The following is a 23,284-nucleotide window of genomic DNA, read 5'->3' as shown; positions in this document are numbered from 1 at the left end:
CGGATGAGGCTATGAAAGCGGTATCTGACTGGGTTTCTCTGCTATATATATATTTTTAGATGCACACACGTGAAACACGACGACCCTCTACTCAGTATAATTCCAAGATGTTTTAACAGCAACTTCATATTGAATATTCCCGTGGGTTCTCGTCTTCTTGAAGAAGCTTAAAAGGCATTGTAAACGCGATTGCATATTACTTGGTCTTCGAGTATTCTCACATGTTTCTCTCTTCAATTCAGACGTGGAAGAGCAACAACAACAACAACAACAACAACAACAACAAGAAAAGGTCAAGAGAAGGGATGACAAAGATAGAACAAGACGTGAGATTTTCTTTGTACATGACCAGCGTACACACAATACAAAAATAAAGAAGAACTAAAAAAAGAGCCCAACCACACACATAGCCTCTAGAGAGCGATAAAAAGAGGCAGCAAGTTCCCAACCTGTGCTTTCTATGCTCTTTTCCTCCTCATAGTTATGCCCATCCCATTTCCTCCCTTTTTCCCTCTTCTTTTGTTACACAAAGAACACACACAACAACAACCTCTTCTCGTCTTTCTATGCGTTGCATTTCTAGGAACATGATTCATCTAAATCGAGAAACCACGCGCAGTTTTGCCTCCTATTCTTCCTCTTCTTCTTCGCACACAAGTTACTTACTTACAGCACCTCGCCGATAATCTTGGCCGCCTCGCGGTAGGTCTGCAGGAGCTTCTCGCACTTCTCGCGCTCCTTCTTGATGCCGTCGTCCTCGTACAAGAGCTCCTCAAACAGCGTCTCCTTGTAGAGCTCGCTGACGAGGCGGTTCTGCACCACGTCCTTGCAGTGGTTGACCAGCAGGTGCATCACGGCCTTGGGCACCTGGTCGGCAATCGACTCGCGCACAATGTTGAAGTACGAGGAGATGAGCGCGCGGATCAGCTCCGTCTCCATGGCCTCGCGGTCAGTGAGAGCGGGTTCGTTAGACTCGCCCTAGATGCCGTGTTAGTAATGCTCACCCCTCAGCATCGAGCGAAGCGAGAAAAGAAAAGAAAAAAAACTTACGAGGTGGGATGCAAGACCGTAGCTGCGCGACGTAGGGTCGTAATCGTCGTCGCGCGAGGATGGCGCAGGACGAACAGCAATCTTTTCTTCGCGGCGGAGACTGCTAGAGAAGCTGGGCTCGTTGTGTTGGCGGCCGTTGGGCATGCCAGTCGCGAGGTGACCAGGCGTGAGACCCTCCTTACCGAAAAAATAGTTGAGGAACGTGTCCTTGGCGCCACCGAGACCTTGCCCATTCATGGGCGAATGAGGGCGGCCGTTGACAGCGGCAGCGAGGCTGCTGTGGCCTTCGTGGACAGCAGGTGACAGGCTGCGCGAGTGCTTGGTGTGCTTTTGCGACTCCTTGTCGGCCTCTTCCACATCTTCCACGTCGCCGTTCGCACCAAGCTCCTTGAGGCGCTTGCGCTCTCTCCTCTCGCGTTCCTCCTGGATCAGCCTCTTGCGCTCACGATCTTGCTTGGCGTTGACGACATTGCTCATGGCTGCCGCGGCGCCCAGGAAGTTTGGGTGGTTTGTGTTGATGTAAGCGCGCTGAATCGAGATGAGCGACTCAACGTAGGTGGACGAGGGACCTAGACGCTCGCGCAGGAGGTCAGAGACGGTCTCGATCAGCTTGGCCTGCAATCTAGGGAATCTGAGAAGCTCTTGTGAGCCGCAGGTGTGGCAAATCTTAATGAGCTCTTCATACACCAATTCAACGCAACGCTGACTGGGAATCTCGAGAAGTTTGATCTGGGGCTTGACCAACAGATCGAAAGCCATTTCGGGAACGAACAGGCTGGGTCGGGGACCGGTAGAGTTTCTAATGGCGGTTCTGATATCGAGAGCGGTGAGATTCGACGTAGGGTCGATCGCTTCAAGAGAGCTGCCAAACACGGAGTTGAAGATGTAGTAGATGCGCGCACCACCGCAGAGCTCCTTGGTGGAAATCTCTGTCGAAGTTCCATCGATGGAAGAAATGAAGGAGGTTGCAAATCGGGTCATGAGCTGCAGAATCAGAGAGCCGCGGTGCTCCTTGCCGCTGAAGTGCATGTCGCCGTAGCTAGCGAGCTCCTGCTGGGTCTGTCCCATCAGTGTATTGAGGCGGGCCTTGATGTCGGGCAAACGTTCGCGAATATGTCCCATGAGGGTTGTGTTGAGAGTCTTGGCCAGAAATCGGGTGCCGCACCGGGTAGCAATGTTACGGTAAGCAGGGTGGTGCTTGAAGAATTCCATCTCGTCGTTGAGCGCCTCCTCCATGGGCTTGCTGCCCTGGATATCCTGCTGCGAACGGTTGACGACGCCGATGAATCCCAGCTTCAGAGGGTAGACGCGTCCAGAAAGAATATCCAACGCATTGGTTCCATGGTCCATCAAGTCAAGTTTGGTGAGAACACCAATGGTTCGGCGGCCGAGGGGATCGACATGACGAGCCAGTTTGAGGGCTTCGGAGTTGACAATGTCGACGTTGGCGGGCGACACGGCGAGGACAATACTGTTGGGCTTGGCAATGTATTCGGAAATCAGGTTACGAGTCTGCTTCTCAATGTCGGTCGGTTGGTCGCCAATAGGAACCTGTGATGTTGGTCAGAGTTTGGACCGGAATTAAAAGTCTTGCCGGCGGTGCGGCCTACCTTGGTCAAGCCGGGAAGATCAACGAGGGTCAGGTTGAGAACATGAGGAGAGTAGATTTTCAGGTTGATGGGTTGTCTGTTGATTCCCTTGTTGGTACCGGCGATGCGAGACGTCTCATTTTCGATCTCGCGCTTGACATCGGAAAAGTCGTTGAAACGTCGATTGGGAATGTGGTGGAACTCTGCCCACTCGGAACGTCGCGCAGCGGCGGGAGAGCGGAAACGGTCCTCTGTAGTGTCGGGGGCGTTCTCGTCCTCGGCAACGTTGATGAGCTGCAGGATAAGAGGGCGACGGGTAACAATACCACTGCCTCGGGGCAGGAAATCTCGGCCGACAATGTTCTCCAGGACGGACGACTTGCCTGCGGACTGGGAGCCGACGACAACCTATTACGAAGCCTGGTAAGCGGCCGGAAACAATTTGACACCATTTTCAAGAGCAATAGCAACATACGATTTGCGGAAGATCGAGAGAGTCACTGCCGATGGTGTTGAAGACTAAATCTTGCAACTTGTTGACAGTGATGAGCAGGTCCTCGCCGAGGGCTGCCATTGTAGCGGCGGTTGAAGAGGTGTTCGGGCGGGAAGAGAGATGCAACAGGTCGTAAGAGGCGTTAGACTTGAATCATGAGATGGCCGTCGGCCGCGAAGACACAGACGATGGATTGCGCTTCGCTTCGCGTCGGTGCTCGAGATAGTTGAACTGCTGGGTAGACTGCGATTCACGTGTAGCCGTAGCCCTTGCGCTGCACTGGAGTACGGGAGTGCGCAGCGTGTGGCGCGGTCTGCTTGCAGAGTACCCACTCACAGGGGCAAAAGCCACAGCAGGGAGCCGTACCTGGATAACAGCAAGCAAGGCATAAATAGAGGGGCACTATGCCATTTCGGGTCGGTTTATGAACGCGCACCCGAATTATCTATGACACTATTCAGAATTTGCAAAAATCAAGGCAGTGAAATAGCGCGCGAATCTCTAAATACTGTGGATGCATCAAAATGGGTTCGCTGATATGATGTGACGAGGGAATCTGCTGTGGATGCTGGGCAATTGCATGAGTACTGGTAGTCACAATGCCTAACTTATAAGGAAACTGCTAGTCCTGGTCATCTGTCCTGATGCCGAACACCAGCCACAGCATTGGCCATGGGCCGTCACTAATAGTGGCGCCACAATTCTGGATGCTTTTTGCCAGCATCGAGACAAGGCGCTCATTCCGTCCATCTCATACGAACAGCCTCTCGCATCGAAATCATGAGTACTTTTGGCGCCCCCGGACAATTACCAGCGACGAAACCGACTCCGTACGTTCAGTCTACACTCTGATAGTGCCAGAGTCCCCCCCCCCCTCCCCCCCAAGACACCGATCTCGTAGTTAACACTCCGACCTCTGGCAGGCCACAGCGCGGAAGTTTCCCACTCGACCATGAGGGTAAGTGGTTTGCGCAAGGTGATAACCGCTCTTGAGCTTGTTCTGATTATCCTGCTACTTAGGGGAGTGCAAGTCGGTCATGTCAGACTATCTGGCATGCATGAAAAAGGCTCGAGGCGTCAATGAGCACGAGTGTCGCAACCTGGCCAAGTCATATCTCTCATGCAGAATGGACCGGTACGCCATCGCTAATTAAAACGGCGTAAATGCCGTCTCGCTGACTTGTACCAGGAATTTAATGGCTAGGGATGAATTCAAAAATTTGGGGTTTGCAGATGATAAGTCAAAGACGTCAGCGACAGGCGGCGAACCCGAACAAGGCGTCAAGGGCGAGCTACGGTGGTAGCGCAGCGCGTGTTTCTGTTCACTTGTAAGATAGCATGTACATTAGATCGTATTCTTCTGTCATCTTCATTTTTTCTGCCATTCTTTGTGCTTGACAGAAGCAGCTGAAACCCGCCGCATAAGTGGTTGCCGTGGAGCTGGCAATCGTAAGTGAGTCGACCCGCGACCAGCCACATATAGCGCGTTGCCTAGTCAACCCCACTGTGACGACCCTGGCCCGCCCAGGCAAAGTACATAGTAATTATTACCCGACCTCGCTCCGACTCACGACTTTCAGAGCCCAACCGTCAACATCTGTCGCAATCGCTTCTCACCATACGTTTCCCCCTTACCCGTTAGCTTCTACCCAATACCTATTCTCTGGTCCAATCAGCCACAATGTGGACATCTCGCGAGCCGCGGCCGCGCAAGGTGACGCCCCCGTCGCCCTCATACATGAGCAAGGACCAAATGGGTAGGAAGCCCGGGGTGCGGTAACGGTGGCTTCCCGACGTGCATTGCTAACAAGTCGTCTCAATTGTAGCCAACTACCTCGCCGATCTGCGTACTAACCGAACGCCGCGGCCTGGAGGTGCCCGACCTCAACCTTCACATCCTACGGAACCGCCACGATCGCTCGCCGGACGATTTAGCCTCGATGCTTCATCACTGCAATCCCAGCCTGGCAAACGATCTGATCATAATCGCGAACCTTCGCATGTATCCCAGCCTGGCAAACGACCCGATCACAGTCGTGTGCCGTCGCATGTGCCCAGCGTCGGTGGACTCAGCATCTCGTCTCGCTACTCTACCATGAGCGGCCGTGGCCGGGATTATTATCCCGACAAGCCGACCGCGACGGGTCCCCTCAAGCCATCCGAAGTTGTGCCCACAGCCACGTACATGGAGCGCGGCCAACGATGGATGGAAAAGGAAGAAGCATTTTCACTGCGCGACGCTATGGAGCAAATGGACGTGCGGGACGAGACGGGCCGTGAGACCCCAGATGAAGAAGGTCGCATATATCAGGCCGCCCTTGATGAAGCTGCGGAGCTGGTTTGGCAGCATCAGAATGGAGGCGGTGAAGCGCCCCGTCCGGATGGTCCTTACCGCTACCGCCCACATCTTAGAAAGGACAGCTATGCTCATGCTCGCACCGCTAGCATCGGTACATACGGCAATGACATTGTTGCTACGGGCCTGCGACGGGATACTGGCTACCGGTCTGTAAGCAACAGTTCGAGCGAGAGCGAAGTCAATAGCTCCAGCCTCCGCCAGTCTTCCGAACTGAGCCAGACTACCGTTGGTTCAACCAGCCACGGCAATCAACGCCGCAAGACGTACGGTGGAATTGGAATCGGAATCAACACTGTTGCTGGTAGCAGACGCAAAAGCAGCAGAAACCGCAACATCAGCGGCGAGGTCAACAATCCCTTCTCTGCAGACCAGATCTGGGAAGAGCCCGGTGCCACGACAAAACGGCCGAACATCGATATGGCATCTCAGTCGCGCCGGACTCTTGGGAGTGTGACGCGGAACCCTGCAGGCGAGCGTGTTCCAGTCGTCGTTGCCAATGGCGCTGTCGTGAAGCCTCGTGACAGGGTTGAGATCTATCGCAATCCTCCCACTCAATCTCACAACGCTCTGTACACGACAAATTCGCGTGCTGCTCCACGGGAAGATGATCAGGTGGAGCGCAAGCACGGGGTAGAGGTTCGCAGCCAGGACATTCGCGAAGCAACGAGCATGCGGTTGAAGGATCGAAGTGCTAGGCTCCCCGAGCCGACGGCCGTCAGCGACAGTCCGGGGCGGCCCATTGTAAGCTTTGAGACGAACTGGAAGCCTCCGGGCGACACCACTGATGCCAAATCAGGCCGCCAAACAACCACGACGACGCCATTCGACAGGCAGCAACCACAGTCTCTCCCGGGTTGGAAGCTTGTGGATGTCCCTTCGATCCTTGTTCCTGGGCAAAGGTCACCGCGTGTCCAGCCGACAACCCAGCCGCCAGTCCAGCCACCGGCTCGCCCGGAGATCCCTGCCATCAGCATAGGAGATGATGATGGACGCCCGAGCAGCAATTCTATCCCCATCATCAGTGTCCCAACTATTGCTGTGGTTGATGACACCCCTGGCGGTGTTTCTGTGCCCACCATCAACATACCGACCATTTCTGTGGGTGATGACAATGAAGACGCTTCAGTTCCCAATGTCCCCGTGATTGTCACGCCCGACGATAAACCAGCTGCCAACAGGTCAAACAGCAGCAAGTCAGCTGGTAACTCAAGGGCACTTCCAAACCCCTCGTCCCGCCCTTTGAAGCAACGTCTGAACCCGAAGCAGCGCAGCCATTGGTCACCTGTCCCAGATGCCAGATTCCGGGGCAAGACGCTGTGTCACGAGTGTTCATTCCCCATTGAAGGGAGATCTGTGGCCCTGGCCGGCATCTCCGAGCGCTTCCACCCGCAATGCTTCGCGTGCTTCACGTGCAACATTGCCCTGGAGGCCATGGAGATCAGCCCCGAGCCCGAGGTGGCGAGAAACGCGCGACTAGACCGCATCAAGCGCCGACAAGGCGGCGAGGTCATCGAGGAGGCGCCCGGCGAGACGGAGGAGCAGGACGGCGACGAGCGTCTGCGCTTTTACTGCCACCTCGACTGGCACGAGCAGTTTGCGCCGCGCTGCAAGCACTGCCAGACGCCGATCCTCGGCGAGCACATTGTCGCGCTCGGCGCCCACTGGCACTACGGGCACTTTTTCTGCGCCGAGTGCGGCGACCCCTTTGAGCACGGCATGACGCACATTGAAAAGGACGGCTACGCGTGGTGCATCAAGTGCCAGACGCAGCGCACGGAGCGCCGCGCGCCCAAGTGCAGGCGCTGCAAGAAGGGCGTCGTCGGCCAGTACATCCAGGCCCTCGGCGGCGAGTGGCACGACGAGTGCTTCCGCTGCGCCGAGTGCAAGGGCGGCTTCGACGACGGGCAGGTGTTTCCTCGCGACGACGGGAGCATCCTGTGCACGAGCTGTCGCATGATCGAGCTCAAACGATGATTTTGATGGTTCCATGTCGCTACTGGTTATGATTATGTTGCAACTATTTTGCATGAGGTTGACGCGATTGCTTTTGGGACTGCATTAATTATGGATGTTATGGAAATTATGTCTGGATCTGTTTACGGTTGCGAGTTGGTCAGATTTTGTTTTGGTTTACGCATTTGTTTTTGGTCTACGTTTGGAGTTGTTCGATTTTGCAATACAATTCATTTGGTTTTGGCGCAGATTATTTTCATCAACGTAAAAGCCATGGTGTATTAGATGTGACTTTGTCTATCTTGTTGTCCAAATGGCCTCCGAGGTTGCGTTAAAACAGTCGTGAAATAGCGAGTGCGTGTAACAGCCGGGAGCAAGAGATCTGACACGATCATGCGCGTTGATGATGCACAGAGTCTCGCTCCTGGGTAGATACGCCTCTGAAAAGCAAGCAAAACCACACGATAAAAGAGAGAAAAGCAGTGCAGATATTGTGGTCCAAGGTTGGTTGCAAGGACCCTTTCCCCCAAACGCCGCATAGAGAACGTCATTTCATACATTTTTTATGTCGGGTTTTTTGGTGGTAGTCGGTATGTGTGAAAAGTCAAACACGCAGAGATATTGAGGCCAAAAAGACAGTTCCGTTATTTCCTTCTCGTGGGGTGCCTAGAGGGCAGCGCCACCAACCTGCTCCTGATGGACCTCGAGCGTGTCGCCGTCCGCCATTTCGAGCTGCAAGTACAGAGTCAGCAGGGTTCACTCCAGAAGTTTGCAGTAGCTTCGATCGAGTTCAGAAGCAGGTCGCTTCTACGGATGTGGCAGAAGCGAGGGGGGTTAGAGAACAGACGTACATTGTCAGGCGTATCAGTAGGCTGGACTCGTGTGCCATCAAACAGGAATCGCACAGCGGTCATGGACTTGCCCTGGCGATCGCAGAACGCACTCATCAACTTCTCAAGCTTGGTGGTGCGCTTGATCTTGAAGAAGACCTCGTTGTTGTTGTCCGTCACCTTGATGTTGAGGTGCTCAGTGCCGCCGCCGGGAGGGGCATCGCCGGGAAGACCGCCGTTGTCGTCGGACATGGTGTAGATTTTGGAATTCGGTATAAATTGCTGGTTGTCTGCGCAAAGCCTCGGGGCTGCGGTGGTGTATATAAAGACCGTTGCTGGTGAGGGGTTGGGAAGTTGAAGGACGGGAAAAGAAAACGACGACTGTGTCGGGCTGGTCTCGTCGTTTGGCAACACGGCCCTCTTTGGCAGGCGGCGAGGGAACTGCGCTGGCGACAACGGTGGGGAAGCGCGTACCTGATTGGCTGGACGGGCTGGATTTTAATGGGCAGGCGACGACGCGCAGCTGACTAACAGTGGGCGAAGGCGCTGGAAGACTGCTGAAGGAATGCGCTGGTGGTCCTTTCCCAGGCGCACGTCGGTGGCCTGCCAGCGTGAACGATGGACTGCTCCGGCACCTGCGCTACTTGCCACAGCAGTGTTTAGCGCTGTTACTGTGGTGGCAGGCGCACGATTGCCTGCGATGATGTGAATGGCCAGGAATTGCAATAACTTTGGTTTGCAGCACACAATTTCACTAATTTATCTGCTGATCTTGTGTCAATTCGACATAATTTAATGGGATGCTATACTTGGTCATCGAATCTTCAAGAAGTGATTTTGGTGCGTAGCTTCAAGACTACCTGGGTATTGTGATAGCACACGGTGGAGTACCGATACTTGGCCGGATTGTCTGTGGTCTTCCAGCGTCGCAGCTCTGACGTCGTCCAACTACAATGTTCCTCTACCAGCTAAACCACAGCAACTTACATTGACAGCAACCACGTACTCTGTTCACGCCAATCAGCTGGTAGTGAGTACATATCGTGCACATTGATACATACTTGACCACTCCTCCACCCGGCGGACACCACATACAACATGGTATGCATCTGGAAATGGCAGCACCAGCCAGTACTGACTCTCTCGTAGGCTGGCAAGGACGATGTTGAGGCCAAGCCGCCTTGCCATCCTCGTGCAGTGAGTCCTCTTTCTTCGTAACTATGCAGCAACCAAAGGCTGACCATGCAGTGTGCAATCCAAGGTATGTGTGGTAACAACACGCAGCGAAGACTTCACTCATGCATCTAGACTGCTTGATGAGGAACAATTACAACGAGGCCAAGTGCCAGGATGTCGTCAAGGCTCTGTACACTTGCTGTGAGTCCTTCTATGAACGGTACGGTGACGAGGCGTCGTCGCCGAGCTGTCCTAAGCCAAGTCTGCTTCGCCTCAAAATGAAGCAGTTGAACGAGGGGAATAAATAGGGTTCTTCTCCGGGCGTGTAGTCTACGGCAACGGGTATTTTAAAAATTGTATCAGCTATACCATAAACAGAGCGTGGTAAAAGGTTTCCGATATGTGACGCGCATTTTTGTGTCCACCAGCAGGAAAGATCAGGTAACGTTGGAATGGGCGCCTGGGGTTTCTTCTAGGCGATCGTTGAGCACGCTAGAGATCCTCATGGGACCTGAACAAGAATTGAAAAGTCCTGTTCCGAGACTCTAATACGAATGCCGATGACATTATGTGAAGAAGAAGAGAGAAAAGGGCCCGAGGTGCTGGTGCAGAAATTGCGGTGCCCAAGTACGTCTCGAGAATCGCTTAGTTGCATATTGTTGTATCCGACTCTTACCCTGTACCTATCTCTCGCAAATAACTTCGCGGCACATGGGTTGTTCATGTAAGAAGATATGTTCAGTGGCGGAACACTGGCATTCTGGTCAGTCTAATAGGCTTTTTGGCACATTTTTAGTGTCAGCTTGGTGCCTGTTGTTGCGAGGTTGCGTGTACCACGTGCATTTCGCATAGCTGCGGCATTAGTTTCAACTGTCATCGAAATCGTTTGTTGCAGATTACGCTGTTTCCATTGAAGCCAGCAGTCACGTAAAAGGAAGGAGTGCACTAGAGAAATATAGACTCGCCTCACCAATAGACATAATTTACCAAAAGCGGGAAACGAGATCCTAGAGCATCGACGTGTTGACATAATAGAGTCGTGCTACTGTGTGCTGCAGTCAACTACGCGTGTAGCTGCCGTACCCACCCGCCAGCGACCCGCCAGCGCCTAGCTCGAAGTGCTGCGCGCCCAAAAGATTGTCCCATGCAGAGCAACAAATCCAAGACTCTGCTTGCAAAAGGCTTCACCCACGGACTACCGCAGCGGCGCATCGAGTGACGAGGCTTTGTTCTCGACAGATTTACAGGTCCGCAATTAGCGACCTGACAGGCGCAGCTTCTAAACCGCACGCTATTTGTCCCTGCATCCCGACAAATCAGCAAGCTCCGCCAAGCTCTGCGCAGCAGGCCCCAGGGCCGCCAGCAACGTTGCGCTGGCGTCACGACGACGCATTGCAGTTATCGAACACGCGGCCAGCACATGATACACCATGGCGAACTGGGATAGGAAGATGACTCGATACACGGGCCCTGTTGAGGCGGGTCCGGAGGTGGAAGAATTCGCCAACGCGCTTGACGACTGCCTATCATCGTACATAACGCCAGCGGAGAAAAAGGAACGACTACTGCAACTGCCAAGTAGATACTACGAAAATGCCTATCAAAGGCTAACGAACAGTCGGACGAAACGCGTTGGCGCCAACCACGATGACATGGACGTGGATGCAGATGAGACCTCGGAGGCTGGTTCTGCCCTCAGCGCCGAGGAGACAAAGCGCCTAGAGGGAGAGTTAGAAACGTGGGATCTCATTCGACGCCTCCTTCCTCTCCGACATGCCGCCTCAAGAGCGAACCCCTTTGACGAAGGACAACACATCAACGACTCGGGAGACTTGCTACTAGACTTCCTACGACGCAACCCGGTCGCCAAAGAACGCCACGCCGTTCTCCAATGGCTGCAGGCGAGTGCTGCCAGCGGCCCAGACCTCGATACCATGGTAGAGGACCTGCAAAGGAATGCAGACCGCGGAGATGTCATTGCGCACGGCTGGCTACACACACGATCCAAGATCAAGCTGCGCAAGAGTATGACGGGCTGGCCTCACCTGCTTGAGCGGCAAACACCCAGCATTGCCGAATCACACACCAACTCGGATGGTGCGCCCCTGGTTACGAACCTTGACCCCGATGCCGTGACTCGCCAAGATCGAAAGCTGGAACCACAAGACGAGTACTTTGAGCGAGCAATTTGGTTGGGCTGCTTTGAGCACTTGCGACGAGGAAATAGCCTGGAAGAAATCAGCGACTGGTGCCAGGAGCGCACTGAAATGTGGAGGGCCATTTCCATGTCTGCCATTCTGTTCTCAGATGAGAACCAAGACAAGGTTGATGCCGCTCCGGAATCTTTGGCGCTGTGGCGCCGCATGTGCTATGCCCTCGCTCGTAACCGTGGTTCCGACCAGCATGAGCGCGCCGTCTATGGAATTCTCTCCGGCGACGTAAACAGTGTCGAAGCCGTAGCGAAGAGTTGGGACGACTACCTCTACGCGCATTACAACGCCTTGCTACGGACCCAGCTGGACAGTTTCATCCTTGGAAAGTGCCCTCCCGATGTGGCCTCCAACCTGACCCAGTCCTTCTCAGTGTTTGATGCCGTGCAGTTTTATGGCAACGACGCAGTCGAGAAGAGACTCATGCGATCGCTGGAATTGAAGCCTGCCATCAAGGATGAGGCCCAGCAACCGCTCAAGGCCCTGCAAGCGTCTTACATTGCCAACGATACGGCTCATCATCTATTTGAGCAGGGCCTTCTGATCGAGCTCAGCAACCCTACCCGAAGCTTTGCGGCAGTAATGGTCGGCGAGGACCTTGCCGAGTATAAATACTTTTCTCTGGAACAGCACGATGGCCTTCGGATCGTCACGCACGTCTATATCCTTCAGCTCCTGATGGAGCAACAAGATGCCGAGGACAACATACAAACAGAAAAGCATCCCCCAAACTGGCGTTTTACGCAAGAGTGTATCGTTGGAGCGTACGCTGAGTACCTGCGCCGGGCCAGCCTACAAGAGCTCATCCCTCTCTACTGCTCTATTGTGGAAGCCCCTCGATGCTACAAGATTCTCTCCCAAAACTTGATCCACGAAGACGATCACAACCAGCGTCTGATACAACTCAAGCTGGTCAAGAAGGCCGGCATTGATGTTTTGCAATTTGTTGAGGAGCAAGCCAATCTCATGTATTACGAGCTCACTTTCGACGCTGAACTAGCCCACCAACCACCACCCGAGATTCGCTTCAGAATTGTCGAAGCAGGCCGCCCGTCATCACGCCAAGGACGCGCGATCAAGGCTGATTTCTTTGGCGAGGAAGAGGATGCGATTGAATCCAAGGATGAGCGCCTCATTCGCTCCATTGAATGGTTGGCGCTCGTACACGAAAAGTGGCCCAAGGTCTTTTCCATGGGTACCAAGGCGTACAAATATTTCCTTAGTAAGACACCAATTCTCATGACTTGAAGGGAATTTGCTAACCACAACAGCACACATGCATCTTAACGCTGCAAGACAGCTCATGCGGCGCGTTCCGTTCAGTGACATGCTCCGTAGGATAATGGAGCAGGACGAATCGGAGGCACCGCAGATTGAGGATGTGCGATTTTGGGAGGACCAATTGGAGAGGAGCAACATCCTCGACGAGAAGCCAGAGCAAGTTGTTTCTGACGCCCGCAACTTCCGCGATCTGGAGGCGATTGTTGCAGCGCTGGACAGCCTGGAGACGATAGCATCGCTGGTGATTCTTTCGGCCGAGTACGTATCCCGCACACTACCGATGACGGCGTATACTAACATGCAACAGGATGCCGGCTACGAACCGCAAATTCTGGGCTGGTGTTGGCGATGGCATTAAGGCTGCTAAAGAAAACATGCAGCCACTGTTGAAGGGATGGCTCGTTGCTAGCATTGCTGGTAAGACCACGTCCTCTGGCAAGAGGCTGACAGCATGGACTGACAATCAAATAGACGGCGATGAGGAGCTGAGCAAAATTCGTCGCGAGTATCTCCCCGAGACGATTCTGGCCTACGTCAGCGCACTGCACTTTGCCGGCACCGGCCTGTCACGCGACAACCTGCTCGAGAGCATGGAACTGGCAACGGTGGTGGCGGAGCGCAGCTCCGACCTGACGTCGCTCTTCTCGACGACGAAGCGCATGACGGAGCTCGTCGAGGCACTGGCAGCGTGCAGCAAGGCGCTGGCCGTTGCCACGGGCGAGAAGCGCACGACCGGGGCCGGCAGCAAGAAGCTGCGGGAGATGGGATGGTCGCGCGACATTTGGTCCGTCAAGTCTTAGTTGACTTTTGGTTCTGGTTTTTCGCTTCGTTCGAAGAGGAGTAGCTTTCTTTACACAGTCGAGGAGCAGGTGAAAGTAGTGGCATGGGTCAAGAATGTAACAAAAAGAGGACAACAGATATGAAACATTTTTGCGCACGGTGGAGAAGAGCTCTGTGGTATCATGCAACCTCTTCTTCGTTTATTTTGTAGGGATCCTTTCTTTTTTGCATTTTCGTATATGGTATAATGATTTGAGCAGAAATAAGATTCGAGTGCACTTGTGCCGAGGAACTCATCTGCATCCTACATACTTTCGGCGGGTGTCTCTTGGTCATTAAACTCATTCTATTACACACTTTGTATAATCACGGCTGCGTCAATGCATTTGTGAGCAAGTAATCATATTTGTCGTCCAACGGCAGGCCTTGTCCGAGACATGACATTATGACAGCGACGCTGACACCTCGTTTGTTTGACCGCCTGGCTGCACAACCGGAGGGTTTTGACGGATGCGAAGCGAAGCTCGGAGGATATACCGCCTTTTGAAAACTTTCTTTCACCGTCTCGCGCAACGGCACAGCTGACAAAGACTGGCTGCGAAGAGGCGACTGCTGCAGGATCTGTGCGGCGTAACAGAATATTCAATGGTCATTGCGGTATTCTTTATCCACAAGCTCGTGTTAGGATGAAGGTGTGTTTCTTCTGCTGTATTGGTACACTCAGGTACACTCTGCTTTGGAGCCAGTGATGCAGGTGAGCTGCTAATTGACTGCAGATACTCCACCCCCAACGCCAACACATGCAGCCTATCCATAATCGCGCCTGAGTTTCAATAGATATTAATACGGAACGAGAAAATGACCATGACCATGCAATGAAATGGTGGGGATGAGGAGACGGGACCGTTTTTAATTAAAAGATGAAGATATCGAAGCTTAGCTACGGCTTTGCGCTCGTTGGAGGCGCCTCTGCTGATATCACTGTATCAGTGAGTCACATACTGGTAGAGCCCCATGATTCTAGCGCTGGATCGGATCTCACTCGCAGCCAGCTAGTCATAAATTCAACCGAGCCACCCCTCCGATAGCGGCTGCAACTCACATAAATCTCTCTTTTTTTTTCTCTTCCCAAACAAACGCACGACAGTAATCACGTCAACAACTGCACATTCTTTCATCACCCGGAAAGCATCATCACAATGTCTGACAAGCGTGTCTGCCTGTACGGATCCCCGTCTCCTGCTCATTGACCCAATTGGCTAACTTGACTCGCGGACAGTGCCTACTCTGGAGGTGCGCCTTATCGCATTCGTTGTACCTAGCTGGCCTCGCACCATTAACAATCACGCTCTACAGGTCTCGATACCTCGACAATTCTCAAGTGGCTCATTCTCGAGGTAAACTTTTCTTCTCCTTTGCGACTACCGAAATCTTTTCTCTCAAGGTGCTAACGATTGCTTAGGGCTACACCGTCGTCGTATGTCTCATCCGCCACACACCGCTTCGAAACATGTATATTGACCCGCGCAGTGCTTCCTTGCAGATGTCGGCCAGGACGAGGACTACGAGGCCGTCGAGAAGAAGGCTCTGGCCCTCGGCGCCGAGCGCATGGTGATTGACAACCTGCAGCAGGAATTCGTCGACGAGTTCGTCTTCCGCGCCATTCAGTGTACGCACCACCCCCACCAAGCTCCGGCCCCCCCCGCCCTCTTCTCTTATCTGACCTCGGGACCGCAGGCAACGCCATCTACGAAGACCGCTACCTGCTGGGCACCTCGCTTGCCCGTCCCTGTATCGCTCGCGCTCAGGTTCGCGCCGCCAAGAAGTACAACTGCAGCATTCTCAGCCACGGCTGCGTACGTGCTACCCCTCCCTACAGCTCGGCCCACATGTGGCGGCACCGCCATTCTTTGGCTTTGACCTGTATAGAGAATAATAGCTAACTGTTTCTCCAGACTGGCAAGGGAAATGAGTAAGATATGCATAATTCAAAGCAAGCGATGCAGACTACTTACACAGCACAGCCAAGTCCGTTTCGAACTCGCCTGGAAGGCCTGCGACCCCTCCCTCTCCATTATTGCGCCCTGGAGAGAGCCCAAGTTCTTCGACCGCTTCCAGTCAGTGCCCCTCGAGCACAGCATTGGAAACGCTGTGTCAATTCGACTAGAAACAGCCTCTAACTTTTTACAGGGGCCGTAAAGATCTCCTCGACTTTGCCAAGGAGAACAACATTCCTGTGTCCTCTACCCCCAAGGCTCCTTGGTCTATGGATGGTACGCTAAATTCATGCTCTCAGTACAGATCAATCTAACACCCGAGCAGAGAACCTTGTCCACACTTCGTATGAGTCTGGTATCCTAGAGCGCGTTGAGCAGGCTCCTCCCAAGGAGCTGTGGATGCGCACCGTCGGTAAGTGGAAGAACAGCAGTCCGTTGCGCGAGAACTAGAGCTAACCGTACGCGCAGATCCCATCGACGCTCCCAACACCCCCACCGAGTTCTCGATTACCTTTGAAAAGGGTATTCCCGTCAAGCTCGAGATTGGCGGCGAGACCATCACTGGCTCGCTGACCATCTTCAAGAAGCTGAACGACATTGGCCGTGACAACGGTTAGTCAAGAATTGTACTGGCCCGTTCTAAGCAATCAGAAAACTGACGAATTCAGGTGTCGGCCGTGTTGATCTCGTCGAGTCCCGATTCATTGGCCTCAAGTCCCGTGGCTGGTTAGTCCTCACCTTCCTCCGTTCCCTCGCGACTCTCCCTTGCTCTCCGCGAAGCGACCACACTACGTGCGAAGGCATGGATACTGACTGTTTTTAGTTACGACACCCCTGGTCTGACCATCGCCCGCCTCGCCCATATCGATCTCGAGGGTCTGGTCCTTGACTCCAAGGTCCGCACACTCCGTGACCGCAACGTCACCACCGAGTGGTCCCAGTGCCTATACAACGGTAAGCGACGAAACGCACTCTGTACATTCTCATGATTCTGACTCCATACAGGCATGTACTTTAGCCCCGAGCGCGAGTTCCTGGAGAACTCGGTCATTTACTCGCAAAAGGACGTCAACGGCACCGTCAACTTGATGGCTTACAAGGGTAACGCCTACGTCACCAGCCGTTTCAGCGAGAGCAGCAACCTGTACTCGGAGACGGAAGCCTCCATGGACTCGCTGGAGGGCTTCAGCCCCGAGGTAAGATTCTTCTGCGACCTGCTTGTCCGCCCAGCGTTTGCTAACCAATCAATCCACAGGCCACTTCTGGTTTCATCACTATCCAGGCCATCCGTCTGGAGAAGTACGGCGCGGCCAAGATCAAGGCCGGCGAGCCCCTCGTTGGCAAGCAATAAGCGGGCGCTGATTAAGTCACCAAGCAGGCGCTTCCTGCAGTTGGTCCCGCGCACCATCTGTCATGTGAATTAGCTATAAAAGTAATGCGGAGTCTGAAAAATAAAATTGATGATTCTTTGGCCATACCTTTCAGCCAGTGTCATGTGTGAAACGTGACAAAGGCCCGTGGGTGTTGCACAGGACCGGCGGTGAAAACGGCCGCCCATCAACGCCCGCCGTTGGGATACCGGAGCCACCGTCGTGTCGCTGGCCGTCATTGCCTCGTTTGAAACAAACTACTAATGCTATGAGCAACTAGCACAATCATAAATGGGCCAGTGTGTCAGACAAAAGCAAGTTTCTCTTCGCGCCGGCGCGCGCAGATCCGCACCTCCACACCCACTCCCGAGACAACTGTTGGTCTCCGCATGCGACCGCAACGCAAGGCAAGACGGCCAGTACAACCAGGGCGGCAATGGGCTCTTGCCTGATTGGTCGCCAACTAGTCTAGCTAAACAGATGGAAATCTCGTGCCCGGTGTAGACTTGACTGCGATTCTATCCATTCACATGTATTTCATGACTGTCTGCTGGCCATGTCCGATGATGGCACGATGAGAGTCTCTGAGGAGCCAATGGGTGCAGATCCGGCCAACTCGCGCGGCGAGATGCAGCACGGGCATGCCGCTGCGCAGACGAGGCTCAAGAACCGACACCTGTACATGATTGCCATGGGAGGTACACAAATCCTGGCAGATTCTTGTTCCCTCGTTCCTTCAAGAAACCGGATGTGCAGAGCACTTGGCTAACAAACGAGCTTCGAAACGCGAAACAGGATGCATTGGCACGGCGTATCTGGTCGGCTCCGGCAGGACCCTGAGCAGAGGCGGCCCCGCGCTCGCTCTCGCCGGCTTCGTCACCACCAGCGCCACGGTCTGGGTCTTTGCGACGCTCATGTTCGAGATGGCCGCGTGCATGCCGCTGCACGGCGCCGGCGCGGACACGTACGCGACGCGGCTCCTCTCCCGGTCCTTTGGGTTCGCCATGGGCTGGAACTACTGGTACGCGTACGCGATGCTGGTGCCGTTCGAGGTCACCGCCGCGACGCTCGTCGTCGGGTACTGGAGCCCGCCCGTGCCGGACGCCGTCCTCATCACGATCCTCGTCGTCGCCGTCGCTGGGCTCAACTACCTGCCGGTCGGGCACTCGGGTGAGGCCGAGTTTGTCTTTTCCTCGCTCAAGCTCGGCATGCTCACGGGCATCATGGTCTTGTCGGTCGTCGTTGCCGCGGGGGGCGGGCCGACGGGCGATCGCCTGGCGTTTCGGTACTGGCGCGATCCCGGCCCGGCGAACCCGTGGCTCGTCGCGGGCGGCAAGGGCGAGCTCGTGAGCTTCATCGGCGTTCTTGTCAGCGTCGTTCTCCCAGTTACGTCGGCACGCTCGAGCCCCTCTGCGTGGACTGCCGCTAACGTGTGCTCCAGCTCTCCTTTCTGGGCGAAATGGTCGCCATGTGCGGAGGCGAGACGGAGGAGCCGCGAAGAACGATTCCCAGAGCGTCCAGGGCCCTCCTGGTCCGTCTTGTCTGCTTCTCCGTGCTTCCCATCTTTTTCGTCACGCTGGTATGCCCGTCAAACTCGCCTGAGCTTACATCCGGAGGCGCCGGGGCCGGGTCGTCGCCTTTCGTCATTGGCATCAAGGCGGCGGGCATCCCCGTCCTGGACCACATTGTCAATGCCGTCATCCTCTGCTCGGCGTGGTCTGCCGGCAACGTCTACATGTACATGGCGTCGCGCTCCATGTACTCGCTCGCCGTGGCGGGCAACGCGCCCGGGATCTTTGCCCGGCGCAACAAATGGGGCGTGCCGCACTGGGCGGTCACGAGCTGCACGGGGCTCGCCCTGCTCGCCTATCTCAACGTGAGCTCCAGCGCCGGCCAGGTCTTCAACTGGTTCGTCAACATGATCAACATGGTTGCCTTTTTCTCCTGGATCCTCATCTCGTGTGCCTATCTCCGCTTCCGCGCGGCGATGAGAGCACAGGGCGTCGACCGATCGACACTCCCCTATGTCTCTCGGTTCGGCAAGCCAGGCGCGTATCTATGCATCATTTACTTTACGGCTATTGGGTTCCTGAACGGCTTCAATGTATTCTTCCCCGGGCAGTGGAGCGTTTCGGACTTTTTGACGGCCTACATTGGCACACTTTTGTTTGCGGTCTTGTACATCGGCCACAAGCTTACGGTTGGGAGAAGAGATGCATGGGTCATTCCAGCGGGTGAAGTTGACCTGTTCCGTGCGCACGAGGAACCGATTGTTGCAGAAACTGTTTCGCTCGACGCGGAGATCTCCCATACAGGATCGAGTATCTGGAAGAGGGTAATAGGGAAGCGAGGAAAGTAAAGTTTGCGGTTGCCTTAGAAGATGGCATCAAGTCACAGTTAGATTGTCGCTGGGAGCCTGTTCAAGTTGGGGACGCTGCATGTTTCCTCTGAAGAGTTCTACCAACATCCCTCTCCATGGTGTTGAAATAACCGAAAGTGCAGCCTCCCGTGGCACCGCACTTGGAGGCGAATCCGGCTCAAGTAGCTGCATTCAAGTGCATCACATTTGTGCGACGACGGGTGTATACTGTCCGGAAAGCTTGACTATTGCGCAGCTGAATACTCATGCTAAAAAGTCAATATAATGTTGAGAGTGCGTACTGGCGTCTCCTGCATGGAACTATCTCACTCTCAGACGCCTGCTCATCTCGCTCTCAGCTGTCCTTTATTGATGAGGAACTCCATGTGTCAAATTGGTAGAAGAAAAAGTTGTGCTTTAGGATTTATACATATATATGCTGCTTTGTCTATAGTACTGTACATGTGATGCTGCTAATACAAGGGCCAAATATCGTGCGTCGACAGAAGCGCGCCGGGTCCTTCCATAGCCCATGGCCCTTTTTGGGGTCTGTCTTCACTCGCGCCTCTCCGAAGCAAGGGCCTGGTCAAAGACATCCTGGCCCGCTTCGCTCTTTGTCTGTTGCCTCGCAGAACTTGGCCCTCCCCGTCTCGCCCCCCACGGCGGCGGCGCCTTTTCCCCCGTCGACCTCGTCTGACGCCCATCTTCATCGCCACCGCGTCGCCCGCCAACACCAGCCCCATCCGCCGTCGTTGTCATGCCGCCCACCTCCTCGCTGCCTCGCTTGGCGAAGCTGCGCATGTACTCCTCACGCTCCCTGCGGACCTGCTCCGCGCGGCCCTGCCTCGCCGCGGCCTTGCGCTCGTGGTACGCGGGCTCGCGCGCGATGCCCTCGTCGCGCCAGCGCCGGGGCGGCTTGATGCCGAGCTCGGCCTTGCGCGCCCAGACGTCGACGCCGCGGCGGTGCCAGCGGCCCTGGCGGTCCTCCTCCTCCTGCGACGACGGCGTCCACTTGCTCTTGAGGATGCGCCGGATCGCCTCGGGCGACACGGCGAACCGCTCGGCCAGCGCCTGCGTCGTGTACACGTCGGGGAACTGCGCGTTGAGCGCGCGGATGCCCGCCAGCGCGTCGGGCGAGAGCCGCTTGTGCGGCTTCCACCCGTCGGGGAACTTGGCCTTGGCGGCCTCCTTTTGGATCATCCACTCCTCCCTCTTTCGGGGCGGCGTTCCATCGTACTCGGGCCTCTCCATGTGACGTGATGCCGCAGCAGTCGTTGGGAGAGGAGCTCTGCGCCGCCTCTGATCCTCGACGCCGCCCTCTCTCGGGGTTATGCCGACGGCCGCGCGATCCTCGGCCCGCGCCGCTTCGAGATTGTCCACGAGCTGATTGAGTTTCCTGCTGCCCTGCTTCTTCCCCTGCCAGTGCTTCCAGTCGAAGTTGGAGAGATCGGCCTTTGCGCGGACGGCCGGGTCCTTGGACCGAAAGGCCTTCCAGTCGAACCCTTGCTGCTTGAACCGCCAGGCCGCCCTTGCTCTCGCCTCCGTCATGCACTCCTCGTGCGTCTTTGTTCTGCTGGCTGCGGGATCCGCGCGGACGGCTGCTGGCTGCTGTGATGTCGTCGTGCTGGTGCTGCTAGATTCGGTTGGCAGGATGCTGCTGCTTTCGGCGGCGGGCGCGGGCTGTCGATTGTCTGGCGACGGCTGGAGGACCGGCGCAGGATTCTCGGCATCCCCAAGCGCGCGCGGTGATGCATGGAGGGAACGGCGCTGCTGCTGCTGCTGCGAAGCCAAGGCGCCGCCTGTGAAGCGGGCACCACCAGAAGCTCCTCGAATCGGCAGGGCAAAGGACGGGCTCGGCTCCAGGCGGTGCACCTGCACCAAGCCGCGCGCGAAAAGCCTCACGGCAGAGGCATTGCACGAACAGCTCATGGCTGCGGAGGAGACTTGGATCTTTGCCGTGTGGTCGTGTGATGGCAAAGGGGAGGATTTGCTGGAGCTCCTAATACGGGGGCCGAGTTGCGACGGTGGTTTTTTTGCGGCCCCATGCGCGAGGCCCACTGTAAGGACAGCATGCGCTGGCAATGGGATGACGAACGGTCGCTACAGAGAGTTACATGATTTTCTGTATATAACCGAAATTGGCAGAAGAAGACCAAACAAAACAGGAAAAAGGAATTGCACTCGCCTTGTTCGTGTAATAGTTCGCCGTGTTAGGCAGTCGTAACTCTAGGACGGCGTGGTATCTTGCCAACCACTTCGCTGTAAGTCATGCCAATGCCACTTTTCTAAAACATCGAGTAAATTGAAAAATTATATTACGAAAGCCCTTCATTGCACTTTGTCCGGAGTACATGATCAAGCAATTTATGTAATTGTTCATACTTGCCAATAAACTATGCCGCGCTCTGATCTTACGCTCTTGCAACTGCGCAATGTTGCTACGATGACTTGGAGGATGCAGGCTCCATACATAAAATAGGGCATGGCTGAGCAAGTCTGCAGATATTCATAAAGCTCAGTTGCTGACTTCGCACAAATGGTCCTCCAAGCGACGAGGGGGAGGCGTTGTCGTTGGCACAGCCCCGTCGGCGAAGCAAACACGTCAACGTGGAACGTAAGCGTGATCATCATCCAGCCAAGGCACCTGATTGCTGAAACTGTAGCAGAATGAGATGAAAAATGCCAAAAATGGCTCCATGTTATTTGTGTCCTCAGATGATATTGAGCAACGCTCTCGAGGTGATTTATATACCAAATGCCTATGAAACGCCGAGACCATTGCCAACCAATCCAAACGCCAGTAATCAAATGTTTTTTCTGTATCCTCGCTCTATTATTTATACGATAGACCAAGCAAAAGATGCATAAAAGTGACATGAGCAGCAGCAACACCCGCGCTCAAGCTTCATGCATGAGCTCCACGGGCGGTCGAGAGGTGTGCGCCGGGATGGGCTTCGCTTCCAAGGGCGACATCTCCTCGGGCTCATCCGTCATGTCCTCGACAAAGACGGCCGGCAGGCCAGGGCTGCTGCCGTTGTCGTCGGGACGGTAGATGAGCGTGGAGCTGCGACTCCTTGTGCGACCGATGGCGGCGCCGTCGACGGGCGTAATCGGCGAGTCAAAGGAACTCCCGCGGCTGATGGCGGCAGCGGCAGCGGCGGCGCCACCGCCAGAGCCGGCGCCGAGCTTGGCCAGGGCCTCGGCCAGGTCGTCGGCGTGGACCATCTTGTTGGGGGCGTCCTCGAGGCGGACCTCCCAGCCGTGGGGTGGGCTCGGGGGTGGGGAGATGAAGAAGAGCTTGCCGGCGTCGGGCAGGGCCAGGTGCTCGTCCTTGGGCTGGATCGAGGTGTTGTGGCCAAAGTAGATGCGAACGCGGTGGCCCATGATGGCCTCGCCGTCCCAGACCTTGCGGATGGAGATGGCGGACTCGACGTCGTAAAAGGAGACGACGATGCGGCGGAACGACTTGAGCGGCGCAAAGGCGTGGATGGTGGCGGTGCGGTTGATGAGGTCGCGCAGCGACTGCAGCTTGTCGGCGCGGAAGATGTCGATGTTGTCGAGGTTGGTGAAGAGGAGCGTGTTGGAGGGCGGCGTGGGCTGCTCCAGCGGCGGCAGGTTGGAGAGGTCGAGCGTCAGGTTGATGCCGCGGCGGGACGAGGTCGACGAGGACCGGCTAGGCCTTGGTGACAGTTCCATTGCTGTGTGAGGGTGGGGAGGCGTATCTGTAGGGAAGAATGTGTTGCGGCGGTGGGAGAGTTGATGCGAGTGAGGGCGCAACGGACGAAGCGGCGCAGAAGAAGCAGAAAATCTGCGGGTTGGAAGAGACGGAGAGGATGA

General features: G+C 55.3%; 12 protein-coding genes across 12 annotated transcripts; 8 read left to right on the top strand and 4 right to left on the bottom strand.

Moving 5' to 3' along the window:
* Positions 1 to 666: 666 nt before the first annotated feature.
* On the bottom strand, positions 667 to 3,213 carry LMH87_011617 (uncharacterized protein; the record flags this gene model as incomplete). The annotated part of the gene is made up of 4 exons (XM_056200787.1): positions 667 to 978; positions 1,051 to 2,601; positions 2,661 to 3,047; positions 3,115 to 3,213. 4 exons carry the CDS (start codon positions 3,211 to 3,213, stop codon positions 667 to 669), a joined length of 2,349 nt encoding a protein of 782 aa, XP_056052602.1.
* A 699-nt stretch (positions 3,214 to 3,912) lies between these two features.
* Positions 3,913 to 4,436, top strand: LMH87_011616 (uncharacterized protein; the record flags this gene model as incomplete). Its single annotated transcript, XM_056200786.1, has 4 exons — positions 3,913 to 3,962; positions 4,056 to 4,090; positions 4,153 to 4,267; positions 4,322 to 4,436. 4 exons carry the CDS (start codon positions 3,913 to 3,915, stop codon positions 4,434 to 4,436), a joined length of 315 nt encoding a protein of 104 aa, XP_056052601.1.
* A 377-nt stretch (positions 4,437 to 4,813) lies between these two features.
* LMH87_011615 (uncharacterized protein) lies at positions 4,814 to 6,467 on the top strand (the record flags this gene model as incomplete). Its single annotated transcript, XM_056200785.1, has 3 exons — positions 4,814 to 4,889; positions 4,959 to 6,232; positions 6,288 to 6,467. 3 exons carry the CDS (start codon positions 4,814 to 4,816, stop codon positions 6,465 to 6,467), a joined length of 1,530 nt encoding a protein of 509 aa, XP_056052600.1.
* Positions 6,468 to 6,922: 455 nt separating this feature from the next.
* On the top strand, positions 6,923 to 7,465 carry LMH87_011614 (uncharacterized protein; the record flags this gene model as incomplete). Its single annotated transcript, XM_056200784.1, has 1 exon — positions 6,923 to 7,465. The coding sequence occupies one exon, from the start codon at positions 6,923 to 6,925 to the stop codon at positions 7,463 to 7,465; it is 543 nt and encodes a 180-aa protein (XP_056052599.1).
* Positions 7,466 to 8,110: 645 nt separating this feature from the next.
* Positions 8,111 to 8,526, bottom strand: LMH87_011613 (uncharacterized protein; the record flags this gene model as incomplete). The annotated part of the gene is made up of 2 exons (XM_056200783.1): positions 8,111 to 8,176; positions 8,296 to 8,526. The coding sequence occupies 2 exons, from the start codon at positions 8,524 to 8,526 to the stop codon at positions 8,111 to 8,113; spliced, it is 297 nt and encodes a 98-aa protein (XP_056052598.1).
* An 846-nt stretch (positions 8,527 to 9,372) lies between these two features.
* On the top strand, positions 9,373 to 9,758 carry LMH87_011612 (uncharacterized protein; the record flags this gene model as incomplete). Its single annotated transcript, XM_056200782.1, has 4 exons — positions 9,373 to 9,375; positions 9,424 to 9,471; positions 9,523 to 9,535; positions 9,583 to 9,758. The coding sequence occupies 4 exons, from the start codon at positions 9,373 to 9,375 to the stop codon at positions 9,756 to 9,758; spliced, it is 240 nt and encodes a 79-aa protein (XP_056052597.1).
* Positions 9,759 to 10,880: 1,122 nt separating this feature from the next.
* Positions 10,881 to 13,741, top strand: LMH87_011611 (uncharacterized protein; the record flags this gene model as incomplete). Its single annotated transcript, XM_056200781.1, has 4 exons — positions 10,881 to 12,882; positions 12,932 to 13,199; positions 13,249 to 13,358; positions 13,413 to 13,741. 4 exons carry the CDS (start codon positions 10,881 to 10,883, stop codon positions 13,739 to 13,741), a joined length of 2,709 nt encoding a protein of 902 aa, XP_056052596.1.
* Positions 13,742 to 14,920: 1,179 nt separating this feature from the next.
* On the top strand, positions 14,921 to 17,069 carry LMH87_011610 (uncharacterized protein; the record flags this gene model as incomplete). The annotated part of the gene is made up of 15 exons (XM_056200780.1): positions 14,921 to 14,943; positions 15,001 to 15,014; positions 15,078 to 15,118; positions 15,184 to 15,198; positions 15,252 to 15,390; positions 15,459 to 15,577; positions 15,677 to 15,693; positions 15,746 to 15,838; positions 15,912 to 15,994; positions 16,044 to 16,130; positions 16,187 to 16,330; positions 16,387 to 16,444; positions 16,542 to 16,672; positions 16,724 to 16,914; positions 16,974 to 17,069. 15 exons carry the CDS (start codon positions 14,921 to 14,923, stop codon positions 17,067 to 17,069), a joined length of 1,251 nt encoding a protein of 416 aa, XP_056052595.1.
* Positions 17,070 to 17,644: 575 nt separating this feature from the next.
* On the top strand, positions 17,645 to 18,968 carry LMH87_011609 (uncharacterized protein; the record flags this gene model as incomplete). Its single annotated transcript, XM_056200779.1, has 4 exons — positions 17,645 to 17,786; positions 17,884 to 18,473; positions 18,530 to 18,619; positions 18,705 to 18,968. 4 exons carry the CDS (start codon positions 17,645 to 17,647, stop codon positions 18,966 to 18,968), a joined length of 1,086 nt encoding a protein of 361 aa, XP_056052594.1.
* Positions 18,969 to 19,006: 38 nt separating this feature from the next.
* On the top strand, positions 19,007 to 19,447 carry LMH87_011608 (uncharacterized protein; the record flags this gene model as incomplete). Its single annotated transcript, XM_056200776.1, has 1 exon — positions 19,007 to 19,447. One exon carries the CDS (start codon positions 19,007 to 19,009, stop codon positions 19,445 to 19,447), a length of 441 nt encoding a protein of 146 aa, XP_056052593.1.
* A 555-nt stretch (positions 19,448 to 20,002) lies between these two features.
* On the bottom strand, positions 20,003 to 21,376 carry LMH87_011607 (uncharacterized protein; the record flags this gene model as incomplete). The annotated part of the gene is made up of 1 exon (XM_056200775.1): positions 20,003 to 21,376. The coding sequence occupies one exon, from the start codon at positions 21,374 to 21,376 to the stop codon at positions 20,003 to 20,005; it is 1,374 nt and encodes a 457-aa protein (XP_056052592.1).
* A 969-nt stretch (positions 21,377 to 22,345) lies between these two features.
* Positions 22,346 to 23,143, bottom strand: LMH87_011606 (uncharacterized protein; the record flags this gene model as incomplete). The annotated part of the gene is made up of 1 exon (XM_056200774.1): positions 22,346 to 23,143. The coding sequence occupies one exon, from the start codon at positions 23,141 to 23,143 to the stop codon at positions 22,346 to 22,348; it is 798 nt and encodes a 265-aa protein (XP_056052591.1).
* Between the last annotated feature and the right edge of the window lie 141 nt (positions 23,144 to 23,284).

Source organism: Akanthomyces muscarius, chromosome 4 (assembly GCF_028009165.1).
Source record: "Akanthomyces muscarius strain Ve6 chromosome 4, whole genome shotgun sequence".
Taxonomy (NCBI): domain Eukaryota; kingdom Fungi; phylum Ascomycota; class Sordariomycetes; order Hypocreales; family Cordycipitaceae; genus Akanthomyces; species Akanthomyces muscarius.
The sequence above is the reverse complement of the archived record's forward strand: the minus strand, read 5'-3'. Positions and strand labels throughout refer to the sequence as shown.